The 24087-nt window shown below is 38.2% G+C and overlaps 1 protein-coding gene across 3 annotated transcripts in view; it reads right to left on the bottom strand.

The window, feature by feature from the left end:
* Positions 1-23709, bottom strand: part of LOC149839269 (phytyl ester synthase 1, chloroplastic-like) — a 38466-nt gene extending 14757 nt beyond the window's left edge. The window contains exons 1-7 of one of the 3 annotated variants that reach the window (XM_090002416.1): positions 22627-23709; positions 22364-22415; positions 20802-20857; positions 19543-19701; positions 19331-19435; positions 17269-17375; positions 16557-16678 (exon numbers count right to left, since the gene is read on the bottom strand). In XM_090002416.1, the coding sequence (XP_089858542.1) occupies positions 16557-16678; positions 17269-17375; positions 19331-19435; positions 19543-19701; positions 20802-20857; positions 22364-22415; positions 22627-23083 (1058 nt within the window). In that variant the 5' untranslated portion in view covers positions 23084-23709. The remainder of the gene's footprint in view (positions 1-16556; positions 16679-17268; positions 17376-19330; positions 19436-19542; positions 19702-20801; positions 20858-22363; positions 22416-22626) is intronic. The other 2 variants (XM_090002417.1, XM_090002418.1) reach the window with 2 other exon arrangements.
* Between the last annotated feature and the right edge of the window lie 378 nt (positions 23710-24087).

The raw sequence follows: 24087 nt of genomic DNA, 5'->3' as shown, positions 1-24087 counted from the left end.
ATGTGAAGAATGCCTTTCTTCATGGAAATTTAAGAGAAGAAGTATACATAGAACAACCCACTGGCTACGCAGAAGGTGATCCTACAAAATATGTTTGCAGACTAAAAAGGGCGATATATGGATTGAAGCAGGCATCTCGATCTTGGTTCGACAGTTTCTCTGTTGAAATTCAAAAATATGGTTTTAAGAAATCTCTTCTTGACCACTCCTTATTTATCTTTAAGAACCAAGACACAATTACTCTGTTGTTGATATATGTAGATGATATCATCATCACTGGTAATTCCAATGAGCACATTAAAGAAGTGAAACATCTCTTGAATCAAAGGTTCAAAATGAAGGACCTTGGCAAGCTACGATACTTTCTTGGAGTTGAAGTCGACAGTACATCTGAAGAGATGACTCTCACCCAACATAAGTATACCATTGATGTTCTAAATAAAGCGAGTATGAAAGACTGCAAGCCCTTGAGCACTCCTAGTGTCCTTCATCAAAAGCTTAGGTCTCAAGATAGGGATCCATTTAATAATCCCACACAGTATCGTAGCATAGTAGGTATGTTACAATATCTCACCTTTACTCGTCCAGATATAGTCTACTCGGTGAATCAAGTCTCTCTGTAACGCCCCAAAATTTTGACTTGTGATTTCGAAAACCTTATCGAAAAACCTTTCAAAGATTTAAAGTTTAATATTTAAAAACAACAGCGGAAGACATTTAGAAAGGAACACAAGTCAACAATCCTGGGTACGTTAGCTGAAAAACCATCATTCACATGTACAACATCTTAAAGGAATTTAAGAAATAAGACAATCGATTAAAATCTGCAGTTTATTACAAAATGAGCATTTTATTCCAAAGTTCAATAAATCTAAGAAAAACTCCAAAAAAGTCTCAGAGCTAAGCCGTCAGCAGAAAGAAGATGAATCTTGATCCATGTTGCACCACGCCATCGGCAGCCAGTGAAGTCCTACTCCTCACCTGCCCATGAAATGGGTCAGTTCCATAACAAACCAGTAGGTACACGAACAGATAAGTATAATGAAAATAAAACAAGACATTCATGAGATAAGCAGTTATGATATTTAAGCAATTAAAGCAGTTGTAGTCTATTCTAACAAATGTAATAAGTGCAAAGAGTGGTTAGTTGAAGCAGTGTAAGTCTCAGTCATCTACATTTATTCATAAAATTATTATTTAAGTTCTGATATTAACTGGCCTGTGGGTACGCACAGACACGAAACGTAGAAACAGCCGAGACCGATCCGGGAGTTTATTATGTCAGGTGTTTTCATTAACCCGGATGGCTGACTGAGTCCGCTCCTAAGGGGACGGTCAGTGACCAAGAGAGTAAATCCCCAAAGGCATTCGTGGCCCATGGATGCATCCAACTTCTGCAGAAGTGCCTGGGAGTTACCACCTAGGATAATTTATGGTAATCCCAATTCCCCTAACTCCGATGACTGGGGAAAACCGAGTCTTTTGCTCATGGGGTGGTTGTTAACAACCTGTCCATCGGAGTCTTTGTACCATCCATCCTCTCCCTTGATGAACCGTGAAGATCGGATGGGTACGACGGGGGTTTCTTAACCGCCGCCCCATCCTACATGCTCTGGTCTATTAGACCCACTCGAGCATCTTGCCTGTGAAGGCGAATGGTCACCTTTTTATGTGATCTCAGCCTTTTGCTAATTGCACTAATCGAGGTTGCCACAACCTCATCATCCTACCATCGTAACCCACATGGGACGTACTTGTCCAAAAGTACGATCGTACCTTCCCAGAGGTACAACTACGATGAGAGGGCAGCATAATGGTTTATGATTCTTTTGGTTCATACGTAACATGAATTGCTCTCTGAGCAGAGGGGCCTGGGGAGGCCGGTATCATCCCATGGATATCAATAAGGAATTTTTTAATCACTTTGAGGTACTGAATGACCTCCCGTACTATTGTATCATACTTTTCTTCAGGTCTAATTACCAAAGTAAATTTGTGGGTTTTCGATAGATAGCCTATCACGAGGTTTTATAAATGTCTGTATTATGCTTGGCATGCTCGAATACTAAGAATCAAGAAGTCACCTCCAAGATTCATCAGGCAATAATCAATAAAGCATTTATAGTAACTTATAACAGTGAGCCAGGCGAACATACAGGAATAAGGTCTTTCTAGCAATGAGTCTACTCGTAGAGCTTCAACAATAAGTATGAAATTTCAAAAGAATACAGATGCAGAAACACAACACAGGCAATCACCAGTTAGGAAATTCTACGATTGAGAATGCATGCCAAATAAACTATTCTATCACAAAATCCTTATAATTTTATTTCATTCTTACAAACCCATCGTGCGACTTTCCCCTACCTCGGGATGTCGTGCAGCTGCGTGCGTCTACGCGTGTAGATGATACGAGGCTCGGGCCGCGGAGCCAGAGCGGGGGGTCCGATGCGAGGTCTGCAACAGTGCTACTTTAATTATTATGCGGAGAAGTAGAAAAACAAGCCTGCCTATAGGAGAAAAAGAGAGGCAGCAGGGGTGTGCCCCTGCTGGCCGAAAACCGAAAAACGACAAGGGGCGGGCCCTTGCCTGCAGACAGCAACGGGGCGACAGGGGATGAGCCCCTGTCGAAAACTACTGAGGCGGCAGGGGGGTCAGCCCCTGCCAACGCAAAGAAGCGGCAGGGGCTGAGCCCCTGCCTGCGAAAATGAAAGTGGCAGGGGCTGAGCCCCTGCCAGAACCGATTAGGTGGCAGGGGCTGGGCCCCTGCCTGCGAAAATGAAGGTGGCAGGGGCTGGGCCCCTGCGTGCGTAAATGAAGGTGGCAGGGGCTGAGCCCCTGCCAGAACCGTCAAGTGGCAGAGGCTGAGCCCCTGCCAGAAACATCGAATCGGCAGGGGCTAAGCCCCTGCCGACAGACACGAGACGGCAGGGGCTGAGCCCCTGCCGATGGCGGTGAGGTGGCAGGGCCTCGGCCCCTGCCCGGAAGAGTCGACGAATGGCAGGGGCCCAGACCGAGTCAACGAATGGCAGGGGCTGGGCCCTTGCCAGACCGAGTCATGGCGACCCCCAAAACGATGACGGCAACAGGTGCCGCAGGGGTGACTGGACCCCTGCTGGCCCTTCGACAGCCCCGGTAGAAAAGGGAAAAAAATGGCGACAGGGCCCGAGGGCTCCCTGTCGACCCTCCGAAAGGTACAGGGGACGCGGGAGGGCGCGGTAGGGGCCGTGCGCCGCCTGTCGGCCTCCCGGCGAGGAGATAGAGGGGGGGGGGGGGAAGGAGAGAAGAGGGAGGAGAAGAGAACGGCGTACCTGGAAGTGGTGGCAGGCGTCGGCGGCGCACGCAGCAGGGAGGAGACCGACGCGGAGGGGGGAGCGAGGGCTGCGAGAGGGAGGCGTGACTCCCCTCGCCCTCCAACCTCCCTCAAAAAGGCGCAGGGGCAATCGAAAGGGGAAACCCCTGGTGGGTTTCCCAAACTTGCCCGCACACGAAGGGGAAAGAAAGGGGGGGGGGGGTTGCGGCGCCCGAATGCTCGGGTTTTTCTTTTGAAAACCCTAAAATAAAAAGGGGGCACGGGTCGGGTCCGGACCCGACCCGGCCCGGGTCCAAACAGATTTTTTTTTTATATGGGATTTTACACTCTCAGTTTATGCATGCACCATGTGAAGGGCATATGGAAGCAGTTAAACGGATACTTCGATACCTAAAGGGAACTGTTGGGGATGGCCTCATATATCAGAGAAAGACAAATGGGCAAAATGCACATGAGATCACTGCTTATTCTGATGCGGACTGAGCAGGAGATCCAGATGAACGCAGATCGGTATCCGGCTATTGTGTGTTTGTTGGGATGAATTTAGTTTCTTGGAGCAGTAAGAAACAAAAGGTTGTTGCCAGATCCAGTACAGAGGCTGAATATAGGTCAATGGCAGCAACCACTGCTGAAGCTACTTGGATTAGACATTTACTGACAGAAGTAGGGGAATCGATCTCTCGATCACTGCTTTTGTGTGACAACCAGAGTGCCATTAGTATGTCTTTTAATCCAATCCATCACAGTCGTGCCAAACATATTGAAATAGATCAGCATTTTGTGAGACAAAAGGTTGAAGAGAAAGAGATTGAGCCTGAATTTGTATGAACCACAGATCAGGTGGCGGATATATTTACAAAAGGGTTGACGAAAGACAGATTTTGGATGTTAAAAGGCAAGTTGTTCATGGTCCAAGATCATACACAACTTGAGGGAGGGTGAAAAGAAGTGTATTCTCAGGTCACGGGTCTGGAGATCCAGACCCGTGATCATTAACGTGTCATTAATGGCACTGTGTGTAATTTATACTTTTGTAAAAAGGGTACTTTCGTACCCTAGTCTTATACTTTATGTGTTATTATATATGATATCATACAGCAGCCGACTCCTTGAATTGGGTTTATCGGCTTTTTTCTTCATTCTCTGCTATCTCTCTCTCTCTCTCTCTTTCCCTGTCTCTCAGCTCTCACGAGTGGATTAAAACCTAACACCTACCACGTCCTTGCCCATAAGCAACCCCTGTGGCAAGCACATTTTGTGCTCCAATGGAAACATGAGTCTCTTCAGAAAATCCCTTCAAAGTCATCTCATACTGAAAAAGCTTGGCACGAAGATCTTCAAATATAAGTAAATTTGGTAAACATAATAAGGAAGTAACTATCATATGATAATCGGGTCCCAGCCCGCTCAAAGTTTGTTGCACCATATCCTTGTCACTAACTGCACACCCCACGATGGCTAATTGATCTGTAATAGTCTTCATTTTATTCAAGTATTCCATGATAATCACGGAGTCCTTTTTCAACATTTGAAACTCCTTTAAAATCAGTACTCTGGTCTGAGAAACTTGAGAATATATCTGAACCAGTCGGTGCCATAACTGCATAGTTAAGTAGTCATCCGGAATTGCTACAAGCACCTATTGCGATAAAGTAGAAGTGATATAAGCCACCAACGCTTGATCTCGCTTCATCTAAGATACATATTCTGGATTTCTGATATATGTAATAGAAGAGTCTCCCTTACCATTCTTGTCTTCTTGTGATATGAACTCTGGAGGAACTGGGACAAAGCCATCCAGTTGTCCGGAAAGATCCTCACTTCTTATGAATGGAATGAGTTGTCTCTTCTAGATTAGAAAATTGGAGTTGTTCAGTTTCTCAGACACAAGTTAATTGAGAAAGCTTGAAGAAAGACCAGATTGAGGAGGAAATGAATCTATATTCTAGAGATGAAGAAAATCAAATTCGAAAAGAAATGAGAAACAAAGGAGAAAGATGATTTTAGAACAGAGTGGCAAGTAAAATCCTGGCTCAAAAGAAATTCAGAACAGAAATTAGATTCCAAACAAATTATGCTGCCTTTTTTTTTTAATTATTCCAGACGATTTGCAAACCAAAAGCAATAAATCAGATTTTGCTGTAAAATCTGTTTCGAATAAGATTCAACCAGTATTGAGCACGTCACTTTGAAAATGACGTGTTTTCTAAATTAAAATGGAAGAAAAGAGAAATTCAAGAAATTGATCAGCAAAGAGAATTAACAATTAATTAAAGAGAGAAGATCACGCCCAGATCATAGTTTGATTATGCATCTATTTGGAAACCAGAAAAAGAAAAAGGGCTTTGATGTGATCCTTTCAATTTGAAATCACGCCTACATCAAAAAACTGATCTTATGTGATTATCCAAAGATTTGTTTGCGTGAGATCACGTTCAGATAAAAAAGACAGTCAAGAGGATAATAGAGAATCGAAGGAAAGAAAAAGAAAGCACGTCTATGAGAACAAATCCAAGATTTGATTTGAAACCCAAGAAATGAAAGAAAGGGTTGATAAAACCGATAAGAGAGAATACAGGCAGGAGATATGATATTGAATAGAAAGCTACCTTGGAAGGAGACGGGAAACTGGATTTTGATGAACACAAGGAGAACACGATCTTCAAGGCTGGATCTGTTGCTCTGATACCATGTTAGAGATTGAAGGTTCTGATGTTTAACCACAAGAATAGAGAGAGAATGGGAAAGAGAACGTGTGCGGTTGAAAACCCTCACTTGGGATCTGCGTATCAGGCCTTTCATTAAGTATTTGCTAATACAAATATTAGGGTACTAAAACACCCTTTACACAACAGACTAAAATACAAATGAGCCATTAATGAACATATGGCATAATGAACTTGAATTGGGTCTGGATTTCGAATCCAAAACCCAGAAATGAATGACGACTTATTTTCATCAGAATCCAAAGAATTCTGTGTACGAATCTCTCTAATGAAACAAACAAGTAAAAATAACATAAATAAGATTTATGCAATATTTTAGAGAGAGACAATTATGACAAATTCATAACTCAATTAACTATTCATACAATAGGAAACAATTTAATAAACAACAGGGATCACAACTTAAGTAATAAAATATTTAACATGCATTAGGGAACAAACATCATGCATTCACCAATATATAACAATTAAGAGAACAAGTATGCATGATCTAATGCATAGCGGAAATATGCATGATTTCTATGCACATGCATGAATAAATTATTAACTTTTATCAGAGTTTTCTTTTTATATGCATGTCCCTATTAAATGCACAAAATTTAAATTCCTCTTTTTAATTATCGTTGCCTGCAGATACTCCAAACGGGTAAAAGTTTCCGAGGTCAAGTTAGGTTTTCAGGGTAACTTAGCACACAAGTTGTATTTTATTACTAGGTTTCAAACTTAGTCTTCGACCGAAACAACCTTAGGAACATTAGACCTCCACATCTACAAGTGTCACTTTCTCGGTATACTAAAACAACAGTTGTGTCTACACACCACCCACAGGTAAAGTGTCAGATTCTCCCTAAAACCGTGGCCAGGAGAAGAACCTCAATATCGGGTTAAGGGATAACAACAACGAACACAGAGTTTTAGTATCCTCACGGTTCTCCAAAACCGCAATGTCCAAGATTTTCATACTCTAGAATGGATATCAAGGAAACGTAGATTACACTGTTCTTTTATTTTCTTTTATCTTGTTATTAATTCATCTCTTTTAATTTACAATTCAACATGCAGAATTAATAACACAAGTTCGCATATCCACATGCGAAGCACTTCACGGGACCACAGCCCGTGGCAACATAGAACAATAATATCACATTTGATTTTTACAATGCATAGAACCACTAAAAAAAAGAGCAACATATGCTCAAGGCTTACATGGCCTACGATGACCCATTTTGACTATCGATGCATTTATACCAAAAATCATAAAGAGCATGCCACCATGCATTCAATTCACATGCCTTCCAATGCACAATCATGTATCCTAATTCAGAGATATGCATGAAACAACAATATTCATATGCATGAGTTCATATATTCATGCCAAAATACATGCTTTCGTTCATAAATATTTTCAATTAAAACACGTGAACATTCATGCAATTATGTACATGCAAAACACATCAATTCCATATATGCACATGCACATGAAAACAATTATGCAATAATACTTTGATTAACCATGATATACTACATGCAAACATGTGAAAATCTTCATTCTCTTGCATGCATAAAACCAAATTTAATTCAAAACACAAATCTGGAAATTTACATGCATAATTGAATTTGGTTCCAGATTCCCATAATCTTGAACATAACTGAAAGTTTAAGTATTTTAAGTTGGCATTTACTTATGCATAAACTGAGAGTATTCATCATGTATCAACTTGCATGTATCTAGTAAAAAATCTAGATATGCAATGAAGTTAAGAATAGCTTTCACCTTGAGTTCTTTACCCAAATTTATTTTCAGGCAATTGACTCAACCGACCCAGTCAGCTGGGTCTGGTATGCGGTCACAAACCCACTGCTCAACCGACACAGTCGGCTGGGGCTGACCTGGCCAACATAGCCCACGAATAATCATGATCAGAAACATACTTATTAGCATGGAAAATAGCTCATGTGATACCAATAAAAACGCATACATGTTCAGTCCAATTATGGCAATTTAGTCACATGAAAGTATACATGACAGTCCGCTCACATATAAGCATACATAATCTGGCATGGGTGATACACAAATCTGAATTTTCAACATGCATAAAGCTGCACATTCAACGTGCATAAATTTGCGTATTTGTCATGTCAAAAATCTAAACATGTAACAAGTAAAAATCTGGATATTTAACATGTTAAAATCAACATAGGTGACAACGTATAAATTCGAACACTTGACATGAGTAAATCTGGGCTTTTATCATGTATTGATATATCTATATATCTATATATATAGTCCTTTTTTTTCAAATCTGTCCAAATCGAGGCCAACCGACCCAGTTGGCTGGAGCCCGAACTCGGCTCAACCGAACCCAGTTGACTGGGCTCTCGGTCTGGTGTATTAATAAACCCAGCCAGCTCAGTCGGCTGGGTCAGACCCTTGCCCAGTCAACCCAGTCGACTGGGGCTAACTCAGCCAATAGCCCAGCCAACAGTGGGTCGGCTTGGGCCCTAAGTGCATAACATGGTGAAACAGAGAAAAAAATAACTTTCTTTTAAAATGTCTTTTTTTTTTACAGTGTGCTCTGCTCCAGATTCATATATATATATATATATATATATATATATATATATATATATATATGCGTGAGTGTGATATAATATTTTCCACATCAACAGTTGTCCAGCACCAATCTAGACAGTGGTCTGGGACAGTAGAGTCCAGAACCAGACATCTATCCAGGCCTGGCCTGTGCTGGACCAAAATCCGCCAAAAATCCAAATTTTCCATATTAACTGAATATGCCCATATTCTTATTTCCATAGATCTGGTTCAGCTGCCCAAAACATATACACCTGTCTAGGGGACAGATCTGTCCAAGACAGACAGAATGGACAATATGGACAGGGGTTCAAATCTGGCCAGATCTGCCCATCTTCACGATGGCCAGGTTTGTCCAGATCAGCTCGCTAAAAGCATGAAACAAAACTGTTCAAACATGTCCAAAGTGTTCATACAGGGCAAAAACATATATATATATATATATATATATATATATATATATATATATATATATATACTAGGAAAAACATAAAAGCATGCAGAAAATTATAAGAAAACAAAAATCACATATTCTAAGCTTTCCTACATCGATTTCCATGGATTAAACAGTGAAAGATCAAGATAGAATCCATGTTTCCCCATAAAAACATTGCCTAAAGCTTATTTAGGCTCTTTTTCTTATTCGAGACAAGAGAAAGACCCGTACCTTAACCGTAGATCAAAAAGAAACTAAGGATGGATGGTAAAAACTAAAAACACCAAACGGCCGAAGAAGAAAACTCCTTCTTCTTCCTCTCTCTCTCTCTTTCTTTCTCCCTTTTGTAATGAAAAGAGGCGGAAGCACCAATAGAGCAAATGTCACTCTTTAAGAGTGACCACTAGAGCCAAGAACACAAACACCGAATGTGCACACACAAAAACTCTCAAATATGGAAATGACTTAAAGTCATAAGTTGAACATTAATGAAGAAAGGAAGAGAGGGGTATAAAACCCATGCTTACAAGAGGGGAAGACCTCCTCTATTTATAGAGGAGGGAAGCACTAAAAGGAACCACAAGGGGGGCTCCCTTGAAGTCGTTGGGAGCCCCAACGGTCAGAAATCTGACCGTTGGAGCCCCAACGACTACAAGTGTGGGGCCCCCTTGTGGTCATTACAAAAAGAAAAAAATAAAGAAAAAGAAAAAAAGAAAAAGGGAAAAAAGGTAAAAAAAGAAAAGGAAAAAGTTACATATGTGGTTTTACAAGAATACCCCTATCATGTATTTATCTAAATGAGAAATAGTATATATATACATATATGTATATATATACTTATATATATACGGATGTATATATATAAGTATATGTATATATATATATATACATATTTTAACACGCCCCCTCAAACTTTACGGGGAGAAGACCGAAAGTTTGCTAAGGAGGAACATAAATCGTGGAGTTGGGAGCGCCTTGGTGAAGAAGTCAGCCAGTTGATACTCTGAAGTGACATATGGCAATGTGATGGTCCCTTTGAGATATTCGTCTCGAACATAATGGCAATCCATTTCGATATGCTTGGTCCTCTCATGAAAGGTGTGATTGCTAGTAATATATATCGCACTCTTGTTATCACAACAGAGCTTGGTGGGAGTAGAAATGGGAACGCCCATGTCACCAAGGAGACTTCTGAGCCACACAATTTCCATAGTTGTCATTGCCATAGCCCGATATTCAGCTTCAGTAGACGATAAAGAGACCTTCTGCTGCTTCTTGCATCTCCACGAGATAAGAGATTCACCTAAAAAAATGCAAAGACCCGTAATTGAGATACGATCATTGGGATTTCCTTCCCAGTCAGCATCAGTAAAAGCAGTCAATTCAAGAGATGAGGAAGAGGATAAGAAGAGTCCCTTGGAGATGGTATTTTTGATATATCGCACAATTCTCATTACGGCCGCCATATGAACCGTAGTAGGTGCGTACTGAAACTGGCTCGCTGCATGAATCGCATGAGCAATGTCTGGACGAGTGATGGATAGATAGGTGAGGGATCCAATTAATTGACGGTAGGGGGTTGGATCTTCAAGAAGGACACCATCTTCAAGTCTTAGTTTCACATTGATAACTTCGGGAGTCTCAACTTTCTTTGCATCAGATATTCCTGATTTGGTACAAATTTCTGCAGCTAACTTCATTTGAGATAAGATGTATCCTCGCGCGGAATAAGCCACTTCAATTCCTAAAAAATATCTCAAATAACCAAGGTCAGACATATCAAAAGTATCTTTTAACATAGACTTAACATCATTTACTCCCTTTTTGTCATTCCGAGTGATGATCATATCATCAACATACAACAAAAGCATAATAATGGAGTCACTTGTCCTTTTAACAAAAAGAGCAGTGTCAGTATAGCAAGAAGAAAAACCTAAATTGATTAATACACTACTAAACCTATCATACCAAGCTTTAGGTGCTTGCTTAAGACCATATAAAGCCTTTTTTAATTTCAAAATTTTTCCATTTAAATCCATACCTGGAGGCGGTTCCATATACACTTCTTCATTTAAATTTCCATTCAAAAAGGCATTTTTGTCATCAAGTTGAAAGATTGACCATTTTTTAACTGCGGCTATAGCAATAAGGGCTCGAACACTAGTCATTCGAGCAACGGGGGCAAAGGTTTCATCATAATCTACCCCATACTCTTGGGCATATCCCTTGGCTACCAATCTAGCCTTATATCTTTCCAATGAACCATCACTCTTAGTTTTTACTTTAAAAACCCATCTACATCCAATGGGTTTCTTGCCATTGGGAGGATCAATGATTTCCCAAGTTTGTGCCTTTTTAAGAGCATTAAGTTCAAGTTGCATAGCTTCATTCCAATGAGCATATTGCTTAGCATCATTGTAATGAGATGGTTCATGAAAAGAGTGAAGAGCAAGTAGGCATGCTCGAAAGTTAGGCGAAAAAGAATCATAGAAAACAAATCTATTTGGTACTTTGGAAATCCGATTTGATCTTCTTTGAGAAGTCTCTTCGATGGACTCATTTTGGGAAAAAATTTCAAGGGCACAAGGAGGATTTCTCTCATTCCTTCTAGAGTAGACTTGAATTTGTCTTGAAACATTTTCTTCTAAGTTTTGATTATCGCTTGGATTTTCAACAAGATCTTCACTAAGGGATTCATTAGGATCAATATGATCATCTATGATGTTTTCTTTAGGCAATAAGTCAAATAAGAATGAATAATCAATATTTTCATTTGGTTGGTGCGAAAAACCACTTTCCTCTTCAAGAAATGTGACATCTTTAGAGATATAAAGCTTGTTTTTAAGTATGTCAAAACATCGATACCCTTTTTGTTTTTCGCCATATCCTAAAAAAATACATTCAATAGCCCTAGGGGAAAGTTTATCATTCTTATGAGTTAAAACAAAACATTTACATCCAAAAATTCTTAGTCTTTTATAATCGGGAGACATATTGTAAAGTTTTTCAAATGGAGAAAGATTTTTCAAAGAGGACGAAGGAGTTCTATTGATAAGATATGTAGAGGTTAGAACCGCTTCGGCCCAAAAGGATTTTGGAATGTTCTTTGAGATTAATAACGTTCTTGTAGTCTCTATTATATGCTTATGCTTTCTTTCCGCAAGACCATTTTGTTGCGGAGTGTTGGGGCAAGAACGTTGGTGGAAAATTCCATTTTCTTTCAAATAGTTTTGAAAATCATTGGACATATATTCGCCTCCCGAATCGGATCTAAGAATAGATAGATTACCCAAAAAATGGTTTTTGACCATTGCATGAAATTCTTTAAAGAAGGAGAAAACTTCGGATTTGCGACTTAGGAAGTAAATCCACGTGAATCGAGTAAAATCATCAATAAATACCACATAATACGAAAAGCCTCCTTTAGACAAAATTGGAGAAGGTCCCCACACATCGGAATGAATAAGTTCAAATGGCCGAGTGGTAAAGTAACTTCTTTGTGGAAATGGAATAGCTTTAGATTTCCCAAAAATGCAATCTTTACAAGTCATGTGATTATCTTTACAAGTATTGTTCAAAAACGGAAAAAGAGACATTTTTACAAAATTTGGATGGCCAAGTCTCTCATGCCATATTCCAATACTTTTGTCTTTTACAAAATTGCACGATGACTTAGATGGAAGAGTCAAAAAATCCATAAAGTAGAGGTCACCCCTTCAATGGCCTTGCCCAATCAGCTTCCCTGACTGGAGATCCTGCACGGTGCAATCCTTAGGTGAGAAAGAGACTTGGCATCCATGATCAGTGATTTGTGATACGGAAAAAGATTTAAATTTATTTTAGGAACGATTCTTACTTTAGAAACAAAAAAGTTTTTAAAATCAAGTGATCCAATACTTTCAATTTTTAGTGATGTACCATCGGTCGTTGACACACAAGAAGATATAGGTTCGGAAAAAATATTTGAAAGAGAATTTTTATGAGATGTCATATGAAAGGACGCACCAGAGTCTAGTATCCACATACCTGGAGGTGATGAAGAGTAGGCGATGGCGGCTCCGGATGTTGAAGGAGAAGACTTGAGAAGGTGTTGGAGAACTTACGAGATATGATTAAGAGTTTCTTTGATGTCTCCTTCTTTGGTACTTTCTTCCTTCTTTGGAGAACTTTCTCCAACCGTGGCAACCTTTCCTTTAAGCTTTGGACAAACCGGTCTAATGTGCCCCGGTTCATTACAATAGTGGCATATGATTCCCTTTCTAGGACCATTGATATTTTTGTTAAAGTGAGGAGGTCTATATGCTTTAACATTTGATCCGGGCCTATTAACGGCCAAAACCTCATCATTCCTAATGCTCAAGCCAAGTCGAGTTTCTTCTTGACATACCTCGGCAAGAGCATCTTCAATAGGTAGGGCTTTGCTTCTATGGAGAAGAGATGCCCTCACTTGTTCAAATTCCGGGCGAAGTCCATGAAGGAATTGAAAAAAATGCTCCTTTTCGATTTGTTCCCTTCTTAGTTCAATATCTTGTGGAGCAACCCATTTGGGCTCAAGAAGGGCAAGCTCATCCCAAAGAGGGGTTAGAGAGCTAAAATAATCCTGGACACTCATGTCCATTTGTTTGGTGGAACGAATTTTTTCTTGACAAAAGAATTGCCGAGCAAGATCCTTTTGGGTATACATACCCTTAAGAAAAAACCAAGCCTCATTGGCCCTTCTAAACTTGGCAATATTAGCACAATTTTTAAGATCTACATTGTTCATAAACCATGCCAAAATTTTGGCATGGTTACTTTCCCAATCCTCGATTTTGGATTGATGTTCATTAATGGCTTTGATGCGTTCATCGCCATCTAAAGCCTTTTCAATTTCATTTTCAATTTTGGTAAGAACAAGAGAGGGTTCGGGAGTAGTTCCCATAACAAAGCCCCAAAGTTTCTTACCTCTTAAATGATTTTCCATAGCGGAGGCCCACATGAGATAGTTGGACCCATTTAGCTTGAAAGAAAGCTCCACTTTAGAGTCACGTTCCATCGGCACCAAATATTCTTCCTTTCTTCAAAAACTTTGAGAGGCACGCTTTCCAAGATGACAAAGAGAAGCTTAATCACCAACCGAGCTCTGATACCATGTAATGAAAAGAGGCGGAAGCACCAATAGAGCAAATGTCACTCTTTAAGAGTGACCACTAGAGCCAAGAACACAAACACCGAATGTGCACACACAAAAACTCTCAAATATGGAAATGACTTAAAGTCATAAGTTGAACATTAATGAAGAAAGGAAGAGAGGGGTATAAAACCCATGCTTACAAGAGGGGAAGACCTCCTCTATTTATAGAGGAGGGAAGCACTAAAAGGAACCACAAGGGGGGCTCCCTTGTAGTCGTTGGGAGCCCCAACGGTCAGAAATCTGACCGTTGGAGCCCCAACGACTACAAGTGTGGGGCCCCCTTGTGGTCATTACAAAAAGAAAAAAATAAAGAAAAAGAAAAAAAGAAAAAGGGAAAAAAGGTAAAAAAAGAAAAGGAAAAAGTTACATATGTGGTTTTACAAGAATACCCCTATCGGGTATTTATCTAAATGAGAAATAGTATATATATACATATATGTATATATATACTTATATATATACGGATGTATATATATATAAGTATATGTATATATATATATATTTTTTAACACCTTTTTCTTCTCTTTCTTTCTCTTTTTTTTTAGCTTGTATAGGCTATAGGGGTGACAACCCTCCCCCCCCTCTTCTCCAGCCCCTTCTAGATGGGCTGGAGAAGAGAGAGCAGCCCCATATGCTATGTCACATGGGTGCGGGTGCGAGTGCGGCACAATTTTAAAATTTTTGGACACGGGGACTCGGCAAAAAAAAAAAATATATATATATATATATATATATATATATATATATATATATATAATTTTATTTTTAAAATGCCACAAGTGTCTGTGCAGTCACAGACTGTGACTGTGCACAGGCACAGCACTGTGCACTGTGCACAGTCTGTGACTGTGCACACTGCAAAGACTGCACAGTCACAGTGCCTTTTTTATATATATATTTTTTAAATAAAAAATATAAAAAATTAGTTTTTTAGGGACATTTTTGGACTCGGTCAAAGTTGACCGAGTCCAAAATGTGGACGGACTCGGCCTGGACTCGTTGACCGAGTCCGACTCGGCGTTGACCGAGTCCGGGCCGAGTCCGAAGCCGCACCCGAGTCCGCACCCGTGTCGGGGCGTGTCGACTCGGGTGCGGCACCTCCTTAGCCGAGTCCGTGTGACATAGCCCATATGGAACTCTCTTCTCTCTTGAGAGTTTCAAAGTTTTATTTTAATAGGCTTTCTAAAACCTTCTTAGACTCTTCTAGGTGTGTTTAAAATCTCTAGGAAGAGTCCTAAACAACCATAAAAATTATTTTTCAGAATTAATTAATTAAATAATTAATATTTATCCAGAAGCTTCTGAAAGTTTCCATATCAACTTGGGAGAATTCTTAACATTAATTAACTTCAATTTAAAGGTATTTAATGAAATTAAAGTTGGAAATTCGTTGGGCATGGATTTAGATCTGGATCTAGATCCAAGATCCAAATTCATCTTCAAAAATCCAAATGGGTCTAGGGTTGAATCAAATCCAAATTAATATGGGTCTTAGATAGAGTCCAGATCTATATTAATTTGGATAAAATCCATTGGATCCAGCCCGATCCAAATCCGGACCCAGTCCGACAAATTGCTCATTTTTCGAAAAAATATGATTTTCAGGCCAATCGTAACCTGAATCAAGAAAAATAAAATATCTTTACACTCAGAATTTTGAGACGCATACAACAATATATAACTCAAATTTCGCTTCTGAAATTCGCCCAAAAATAACCCGATTTTTGTTCGAATTTCGCTTGAATTTAAAGGTCAAAAATAAAAAATTTCTCACGTTTTGAGTGGCTTCTTTAGGCCTTGACAATGAGACCTGGGCTAAGCCCAAACTCCAAAGCATCGGCCTAAAATTGAGAATCTACCAATTTTTCTTTTATATTTAGCCAAATTTTAAAAAATCTCAAATTTAACTAAGTGTGAAAATATGTGATATTACAAGCATGATCACCTAATTTTCAAGTAAATATTTATTTGAGACAATCTAGTCTTAACCACAGCTTCCCTTATGCCTCAACTGACAGCAATTGTATAGAGGATCCACATTACTAATAATCACATATACTTTCATGGAAATTTTAATAGTAAACATAAAGTAGCCTGAGCATAGAGAGTACACCATAATATAGCTCTCTTGTGATTCCTGATAGGTAAGATCAATAAAAAGAAGTTCTATGAGATCATTACCAATGCAAAGTACAGTATAGTTATTAAAATAAGAAAAACCAGCACCAACTATGTCAAAATGTGCACACTGAATACAGTGCTGTCTTGTTTGCAAATGTTAGAGAATTCACAAAAATAGAAATTATAAAATAAACCTGGCAAGAATCAATACATCAGCTTTCACGGCATGAAGACGTGAATTAGCATAAGATGAAGCTGATTTAAGCAGATTCAATTTCCAAAGTAGAGTTTCCTTGGGAATTATATCTGCCAAACCCTGCAATGCATAGATAAAAGTCACATAAAAGACAAGTCACATAAAAAAGTAGTCTACTAATGAAAAGCATGCAACAGAAAATACTAAGAATGGTGCATGTAGTGAAACACCTTTAAGCCCATAACTTCCAAGTTAAGTATCACACCTTCATATTATATAAGATCCTGATAAAAGTATATATATTCTAATATATGATGCTTTGGTCAGGGGACCAAACATAAATATGTATTTGGCAAGCTTTACCTAATCTTAGTTTGTTTACGATAATCATCCCAAGACTTCAAATCTTCAGTTGTTTTTATAAATGGCAGTGAATTATGAAATTCACATACAAAAGTTGCTTTGAGCCAAATATATCTCTTTCCGCTTGTGAGAAAAATCCACATACAAGTCGTATCACGGAACAACCTTTCCTATAAATTTGAGGAGTCACTATTAAAGAATTGCCTAAAACTATTTATTCTCCACACATTGCTCAAAGTATAAGAATAAAGCTGTCAAAAGTAATATTAGTTGAACATACTTCATGATTGAGTCTATTTACAAGAACTGCCTAGAAACATCAAATGTAATAGTAAGCACATTCTTACAGAAAGACGTGGCAGCAAAGCAGCCAGATTTTCTGACAATTGATTTAAAGACTCCAAAGGGGGAAGCCCATCTTCAACATCAACCAAAGCCATCTTCACTGGGTCACCTAAATTAGTCACAAAATGCAAAATAAATTAGTGCAGATAAGCATTAAAAAGGAAATAAATGCAGACCAGAACATAGAAATGAAAAAAAAATACCATAAATAACCTAAAGAACATGAAGAAAGAAACCTGTGGTTCCAAAAAAAGAAAGATGTTTAGAAACTCTCCCGACAAGAAATACTGATGTATCCAACTTTGATGAGGAACCCAGCTCTTGCTTGCTTCCCCACAAACTGGGAAAATAATTAGAAATGATACAAGAAGCTCATGAAGCCTTTATGAAGTTAATGCAATACCGTGTTCACCGACTTGGCTCTCACAATTAACTCTTAGGTAAATGTTCAAACTGATTAAGGGTGCATCTGAATATCAAGGGGAGAAGGCCCCACAGGCTTTTCCTTTTTTTCGTTGTGTTGTTTCATCACAATCCATCTTTAGTTGTTTTCTCATAAGTTCCCCAAGTCAAAAACAAAAACAAGCCTCCACCACAGTAATTAGTTTTTCCACATATATAACTGTGGGGCCACTGCTTTTCACTTTCCCAATGCATTCATATGAATTCACCTTTCCCTTTCTTGTGAGTTCAACCTAAATCAGGGTTTTGAATTCAGGAGTTTTAAGTGTGTCCATGTACATAAACATTATAGTTTTATAGCAGGTAATTAGCCAAACCAGCATTGGTGGGACAGAACAGAATCTAGAAGGATAAACCTCCTAATTGGAGTCCCTGCCCAATCATGATGCAATATTTCTGCTACCTGCTTTGAGTTCTGGTAAGGGTCTGCTTAACCCCAGCTTGTTTATTGGCAAAAATTGAAGTTTACTCCATCAACCGAAATCTAGACAGACCCCAAGACTCCAAAGCTTGAAAGGCAAAAGGTCATGTTGGTCTAAAAAGGCCAAAGCAACAACTATTTCTTATTCACTAAACATTAAACAGGGAACTGAAGCTCATAAGACAATTAAGCAATAGCTAACTTCTTGTAGATCAGATGGATAAGAAGAAAGAAATCACCAGATAAAGGAGGCAATGAGAACCTTCTCATGCCAATCACTGCAAAGATGTATGAGGACAATGCAACACCTCAATTACATTGCAAGAGACATGCTACCCTTGAATGCAGCATGGTCCTGTTGGCAATTTTATGGTTACATGCATGGTTACTCTTTCCATTTGCATGTACCGATGTGCAAACAATATGACACTATATATGTGTGCATCACAGCCAATATCGACCTGGCATAGGTGATACTTGTTCTCAATTAGATATAAAACTAAGTAGCTTTACTGGGGAAAATTCCATAGATGTTTTAAAAATAGTATTGATGATAATCTGAAAAAAATAAGAAATTAACATAACTGGATTTTCTCAAAATAATGTCATGTTATTAATGTGATATTTTAATTTAAGAGTTTTTTAATTCATTGGAACATGCTGGATGTGTATTTCAAAACAACCTTAAATATGAGAAATTCAAGATATCACGGTATTTGGTGACTGTGATAGATATACATAGTTGCATGTGTGTGTGGGTGTGTGTTCATGTCTCTGTTTGTATATGTAGTTTATAGTGTGTGTATGTATGTATGTAGTTTGTTAAATACACACTCACACATAATTAGTCATCAATGCATTTATGTATGTTTATCATAGTCACCCATCTTTTATGTAAGCATAGGAATGTTTTTCAAGGAGATGAGAGGACATACATCCAATCTGAATTAAATGTATTAAATCTGAGGACATAACTGAAGAAAAAATATACATCATCATCAATCAAAATGCCTCTAACATATTAACAGAAAAAAAAAAGAACAGCAGATGTTATGAACAATCAGCATTAGTCTGCTTGAGCTTGAAGTATTGATGTCAGCTTTGAAACAATCACAGCATAATTTGACACAGAATTAGTTTAATGAAATGCAAAAATCACCCAGAAATAGCTTATGATGTACCCATTGTCATGCTCAGCACATAGAGAACTGCAACATCGAGCTGGTCAGGAATAGCCTCTAACAGAGGGAGAAAAGGCTGTAATTGCGACTTAGCAAAGCTTGTGGCTGGACAGGGGAAAATAATAAGTTTAGAATCCAACCAGAATTCTAGGATGAAAAACTAACAAGTTTTACAGTGTTTAACATTCATCTAACTTGGCCATTTCACCTACCTGGATTGGACAATATCAATACAAGATCAATAGTAGGGTTACGAGATGCAACAGCTAGAGTCAAGCATCCTCCAAAAGAATCTCCAACAAGATAAATAGGTCTATCAGGAAACAGTTTTTGTTCAAACCGAACAGTTTCTTCAACAAATTTCACCAGTCCTGCTCATATTAGAACATTAACAATTGTTTAAGTCAAATAAAAAGAAGAGAAGACGAGACATAATTTCTTACTCACCCATCCAATGAATAAGTAACCAAATCCAAGACTCATGCAAGAGTAATATAATCATCATCGTGACCACTAGAAAGCCTTGACATGAATAGAATCCATCTGCTGACAATGCACACATGGGCTAACTTGAAATAGAAACATCCTAACTATCAAAGGCAAGATAGTGATAACATTACCATTATGATAAGGAAGCTTTTTTATTTCCCTAGAACTTATAGCTGCATTCATTAAAATCGTACAGGATATTGATTTCTATGTTTTATAAAATTTTCTCAAGGTTAAGCCTGACTGTTCTAAGCAATCTTTATTTAACCCACAAAATCCAACTTCAAACAGATTCCTTTGCGCCATCAGATTAACCAATAAATCACACAAAACTAGAAAATGTAGCGGTACTTATTCCAATAGAGTCTGTCATCTAATAAATAAAATGTGCTTAGGTATTGTTTAATCATAGAGCAGCACAGCTGTGTCTGAAATAATCATCCACATATTTCTGACCATATTATTATAAACAGGGACAGATGAGATTAAAACCATATAAGTGCATGAATTACAACCTATATGCATGTGGAAGGAACACTTTGCTTAACCCCGTATGCTGCATTCAAGCATTGGATTTAATGGATACACCCTGAACAAATGTCAGGCAAGGTAACATGTGCATGACTTTTTTACTATATTGAATCTTAGCTTGGCTTGTTTTGTGTTTCAATCCTCTTGATTATTGACATGGTAGTTTATACTTGAAGCATAATATATATTTGAATATTATATTTATGTAGCAATTTGAACACTTAAATTTTATATATCTCCATGTCTTACATAAGGTTTTACTGTGTGTCCTCGGTCCGGTGCTCTTCTGACATGAATAGAACAGAACACATAAGAATATTAGGCAAGCATAGTCCATAGGAAGATGCCACAATACTAGTATACACAGCAGAAAACAATAAAAAAATCAAATCTACAAGTGAAAAGCTAAATATCTTTGTGAATAACAGGTTAAAGTTTGGTAGATCAAGACCTTCAAAAGGTGTCCGGTCAAAGATTGGAATGTGCATGCACCGAACTTCAAACATCCTGCAAAATGTACAATAGAAGTCAATACCTTGCTATATCAATGCCAATACCGTTTATACAGTTAGTCACCAGCTACATAATGAAAATTTACTTGCTAAGAACTTGGCATTAGAACCTAGGAGTTGATTTTTCTCATTATCTTTCTGTTCAGCATTAGAATATAACAAGATCAGAGGACAAACAAAAAATTAGACAAAGAAAACAAGCAATAAAATGTCTGTTATTTAAGTGTCATTATATGTAGACAAGAGATGTTTATTCACACTTTTGTGTATTTTTTTAACCTATAAGTGACGTTGTGATTATACTCTTGTTCTAATTACTGATACACTTATTTTGAGTGTCATTATATGTAGACGAAAGATGTTATCAATGTGGTGAGTTATGTGCACCCGTTGATTACTCACACTTATTGTGTATTTGTTTAGCCCATAAATGGCATTATGATTATACTTTATGTCACACGGACTTTTCTAACAGGGCACCGCACACAACTTCCTTTTTGTTAGGTGAAGTCAACCACACTGAGGTCCATTTCTATCCAAAAGTAGATTCAGTTAACCCTAATCAAGTCCATTTTTTATCTATAATATATATATATATATATATATATATATATAAATACATAAATGCACACAAATACACAGTGTTAACTTAAAACTGTTAAAAATTATATATATATATATATATATATATATATATCCCCGCACCCCTGCACCTAAGCTTTTTTAATGTGCCGCATCGCAGCATCCGCATCCGCACCCGCACCTATGTGACATAAATTATACTCTTGTTCTAGTAGCTGATACACTTGATTTTTGAGGTTTGGAGGTTTAGCGAGGTGATTGCTTGTGATGGTTGAACTATTATTGAGATTTGGGAAATTGTGAAGATAAGAAAAGGTGAAATGTGTTGAAGAAGATTTCCATAAAAAAATCTTAAAAAAAAAATATTTTCATAGAAAAATGTTCAAATGCACATTCCAGTTGCAGAGTCTGGTGCTATTCCACCATCTAGCCATCATATTGAACCTCAAAAATAAATCATTTGTCATAGCAATGAAAAAGAAAACAAAAATCCTCCTAAAGAAAAGGGAACAATACATTTAAATTTGCAATCAAATGAGGTACTTACTATATGTAAAAAGTTTCATTTGCCAGAGAATCACAGAAATAACTGACGTAGCATAGTTTTAGTAATTTGCTTTAATTTGAAAGGAGTGTATGATTATTTTCAAATGAAGTAGTATATGCTGGATATATTCAAAACTATTACTATGCTGACAAGCTGGATATTTTTTACTTGAGTTTGAACTCCATCTGTTTTGGGTATTTTATCAAAGCATGTCTTTGAGTGCAAGAGTGGTGCCTCTAATGAAGCTCCATCAATTGCTGAATGTCTAACTCATTAACATATACTTAAACCAAAATATAACTCAATTAACAGTAATATGTAACACATTTACAAGTAAAATAAAACAGGATTAAACCAATAGAAACACTAGACCTCCCAAGACCCCTGTGGTGTGATATAAGTCCTAGTCCAATGCCATCAATCCCTATAAAATTCAAGATACAGAAAGCATAAGCCTTGCCTGAAACGCTCCCAAAATAAGGAATCAATAGCAGCAAAATTCAACTCTAACAGATACCAAAGCAACTGATACTAAAACATAAAGAAAAACACAAACTTATCAGAAGAATCACACATAATTGACCAACAAAGATGACGAAAAACCAGAACCTATTTCATCAGTTTGTGATGTCTACCAGGCAAAAAGAGCAGCAGAGGAGCATTTTTAACAGGGTGGCCGCATTCAACAGGAGAAAACCAACGAGGCGGACCACCATCCGGTCGGACCAAATCCTTCGAGCAATCAAGATAATCTTTCACAGAATCAATCTTAAAGTTAGTATCATCCTCTAATAATATCGGCTCCCTCTCATCCGAGCCCGACTTGCCGTTGGAATACTCCCCATATGAATTCCCATGCTCAGCCACCTTATGAACAAAACGGCCCTCCTTCTTGACAACAGAATCTGTAGTTACACCAATCGGTTCACTACTCACTACAGCTCCAGTCCTCACTCTTCTAATCCGACCCCTATCTTGAGGGCTCAATTCAGACTTGGCACCCACTACACAAAATCTGCTAAAAACTTGACGACAATGACAATAAGAAGGGCCATAAATCCCATCTGCCAATAAGGCAACTTTTGTTGCCATTTTCTTCAAACACACAACGCCTACAATCTTAATAAAATGAAGCTGACCCCAATGTCTAATAGTCAGAAACAACAAACAAGTATACAAAGCTCCTAAAGAGCACCAATTCAATTTTTTTCAACAAATACAAAAGCAAGTAACCTTGCTTCCTCTCTACCTTCACAGCTAAACCAAATACCAAAAAACTAACATTCAAAGCAAAATAATATGAATTTCTTAAATTGGGTAAGCACCAAATCACCCTCAGAACCAACTGATTCAACCAAACACCTCAACCACCTTCAGAAAACACACATCATCAACAACAACAACAACAACGGGATTCCTCCACTCGGGTGATTCAAAGTGGTTGGGGGGAAGAAGGACATGAAATGAACTTCAAGAAAACACCACACAAGCGAGCAGAAAAAACAAATGCTTTCGCTCACTTGGGCACCAAGATTCAAATCTCTTGGACTAAAAATGTTTCAAAAGATAACCATATGGTGCAGGCTCCACCAACCACCCAAAGAAGATTAGAGTAACAATAATTGAATCTCAAAAGACATCTAGACAAAATACATTTGCTATTGATTTTGCAGCAAGTCCCCAATCCATCCCCACAAAATTCTGTGATTGGGAGAGAGAAAAAGCAGAACAAGCAAAGGAAACTATTGATCACATTTTATATTTTAATACAATATTGTGTGTTGCGTTGGTCACTTGGTATGTCATGTGTGGAACTGGAAAGATTTTTTATGCATATTGTACAGGTAAAAATACTTAAATAATAAAGAGTAGGGTGATCTGGACTGCACCTTTTTGTCTTTTTGCCTTGAGTGAGAACACTTTCTCTTCCTTCTTAGGAAAATGGCCACTGCCTCACTGTCTGGCTGACACTTTTCCAGGACTTTCAGATCGGCTGTTGCTTTCTTGAGGGGTGTGTAAGGCTTAAAATTGGCCACATGCTTGGCTGCCCACCCAAAGTACAAAATTTGTGGTCCCAATCGCAGGAATAGGATTCC

This window comes from Nuphar pumila, chromosome 4, assembly GCF_984573655.1.
Source record: "Nuphar pumila chromosome 4, dmNupPumi1.hap1.1, whole genome shotgun sequence".
Classification (NCBI taxonomy): domain Eukaryota; kingdom Viridiplantae; phylum Streptophyta; class Magnoliopsida; order Nymphaeales; family Nymphaeaceae; genus Nuphar; species Nuphar pumila.
The sequence above is the reverse complement of the archived record's forward strand: the minus strand, read 5'-3'. Positions and strand labels throughout refer to the sequence as shown.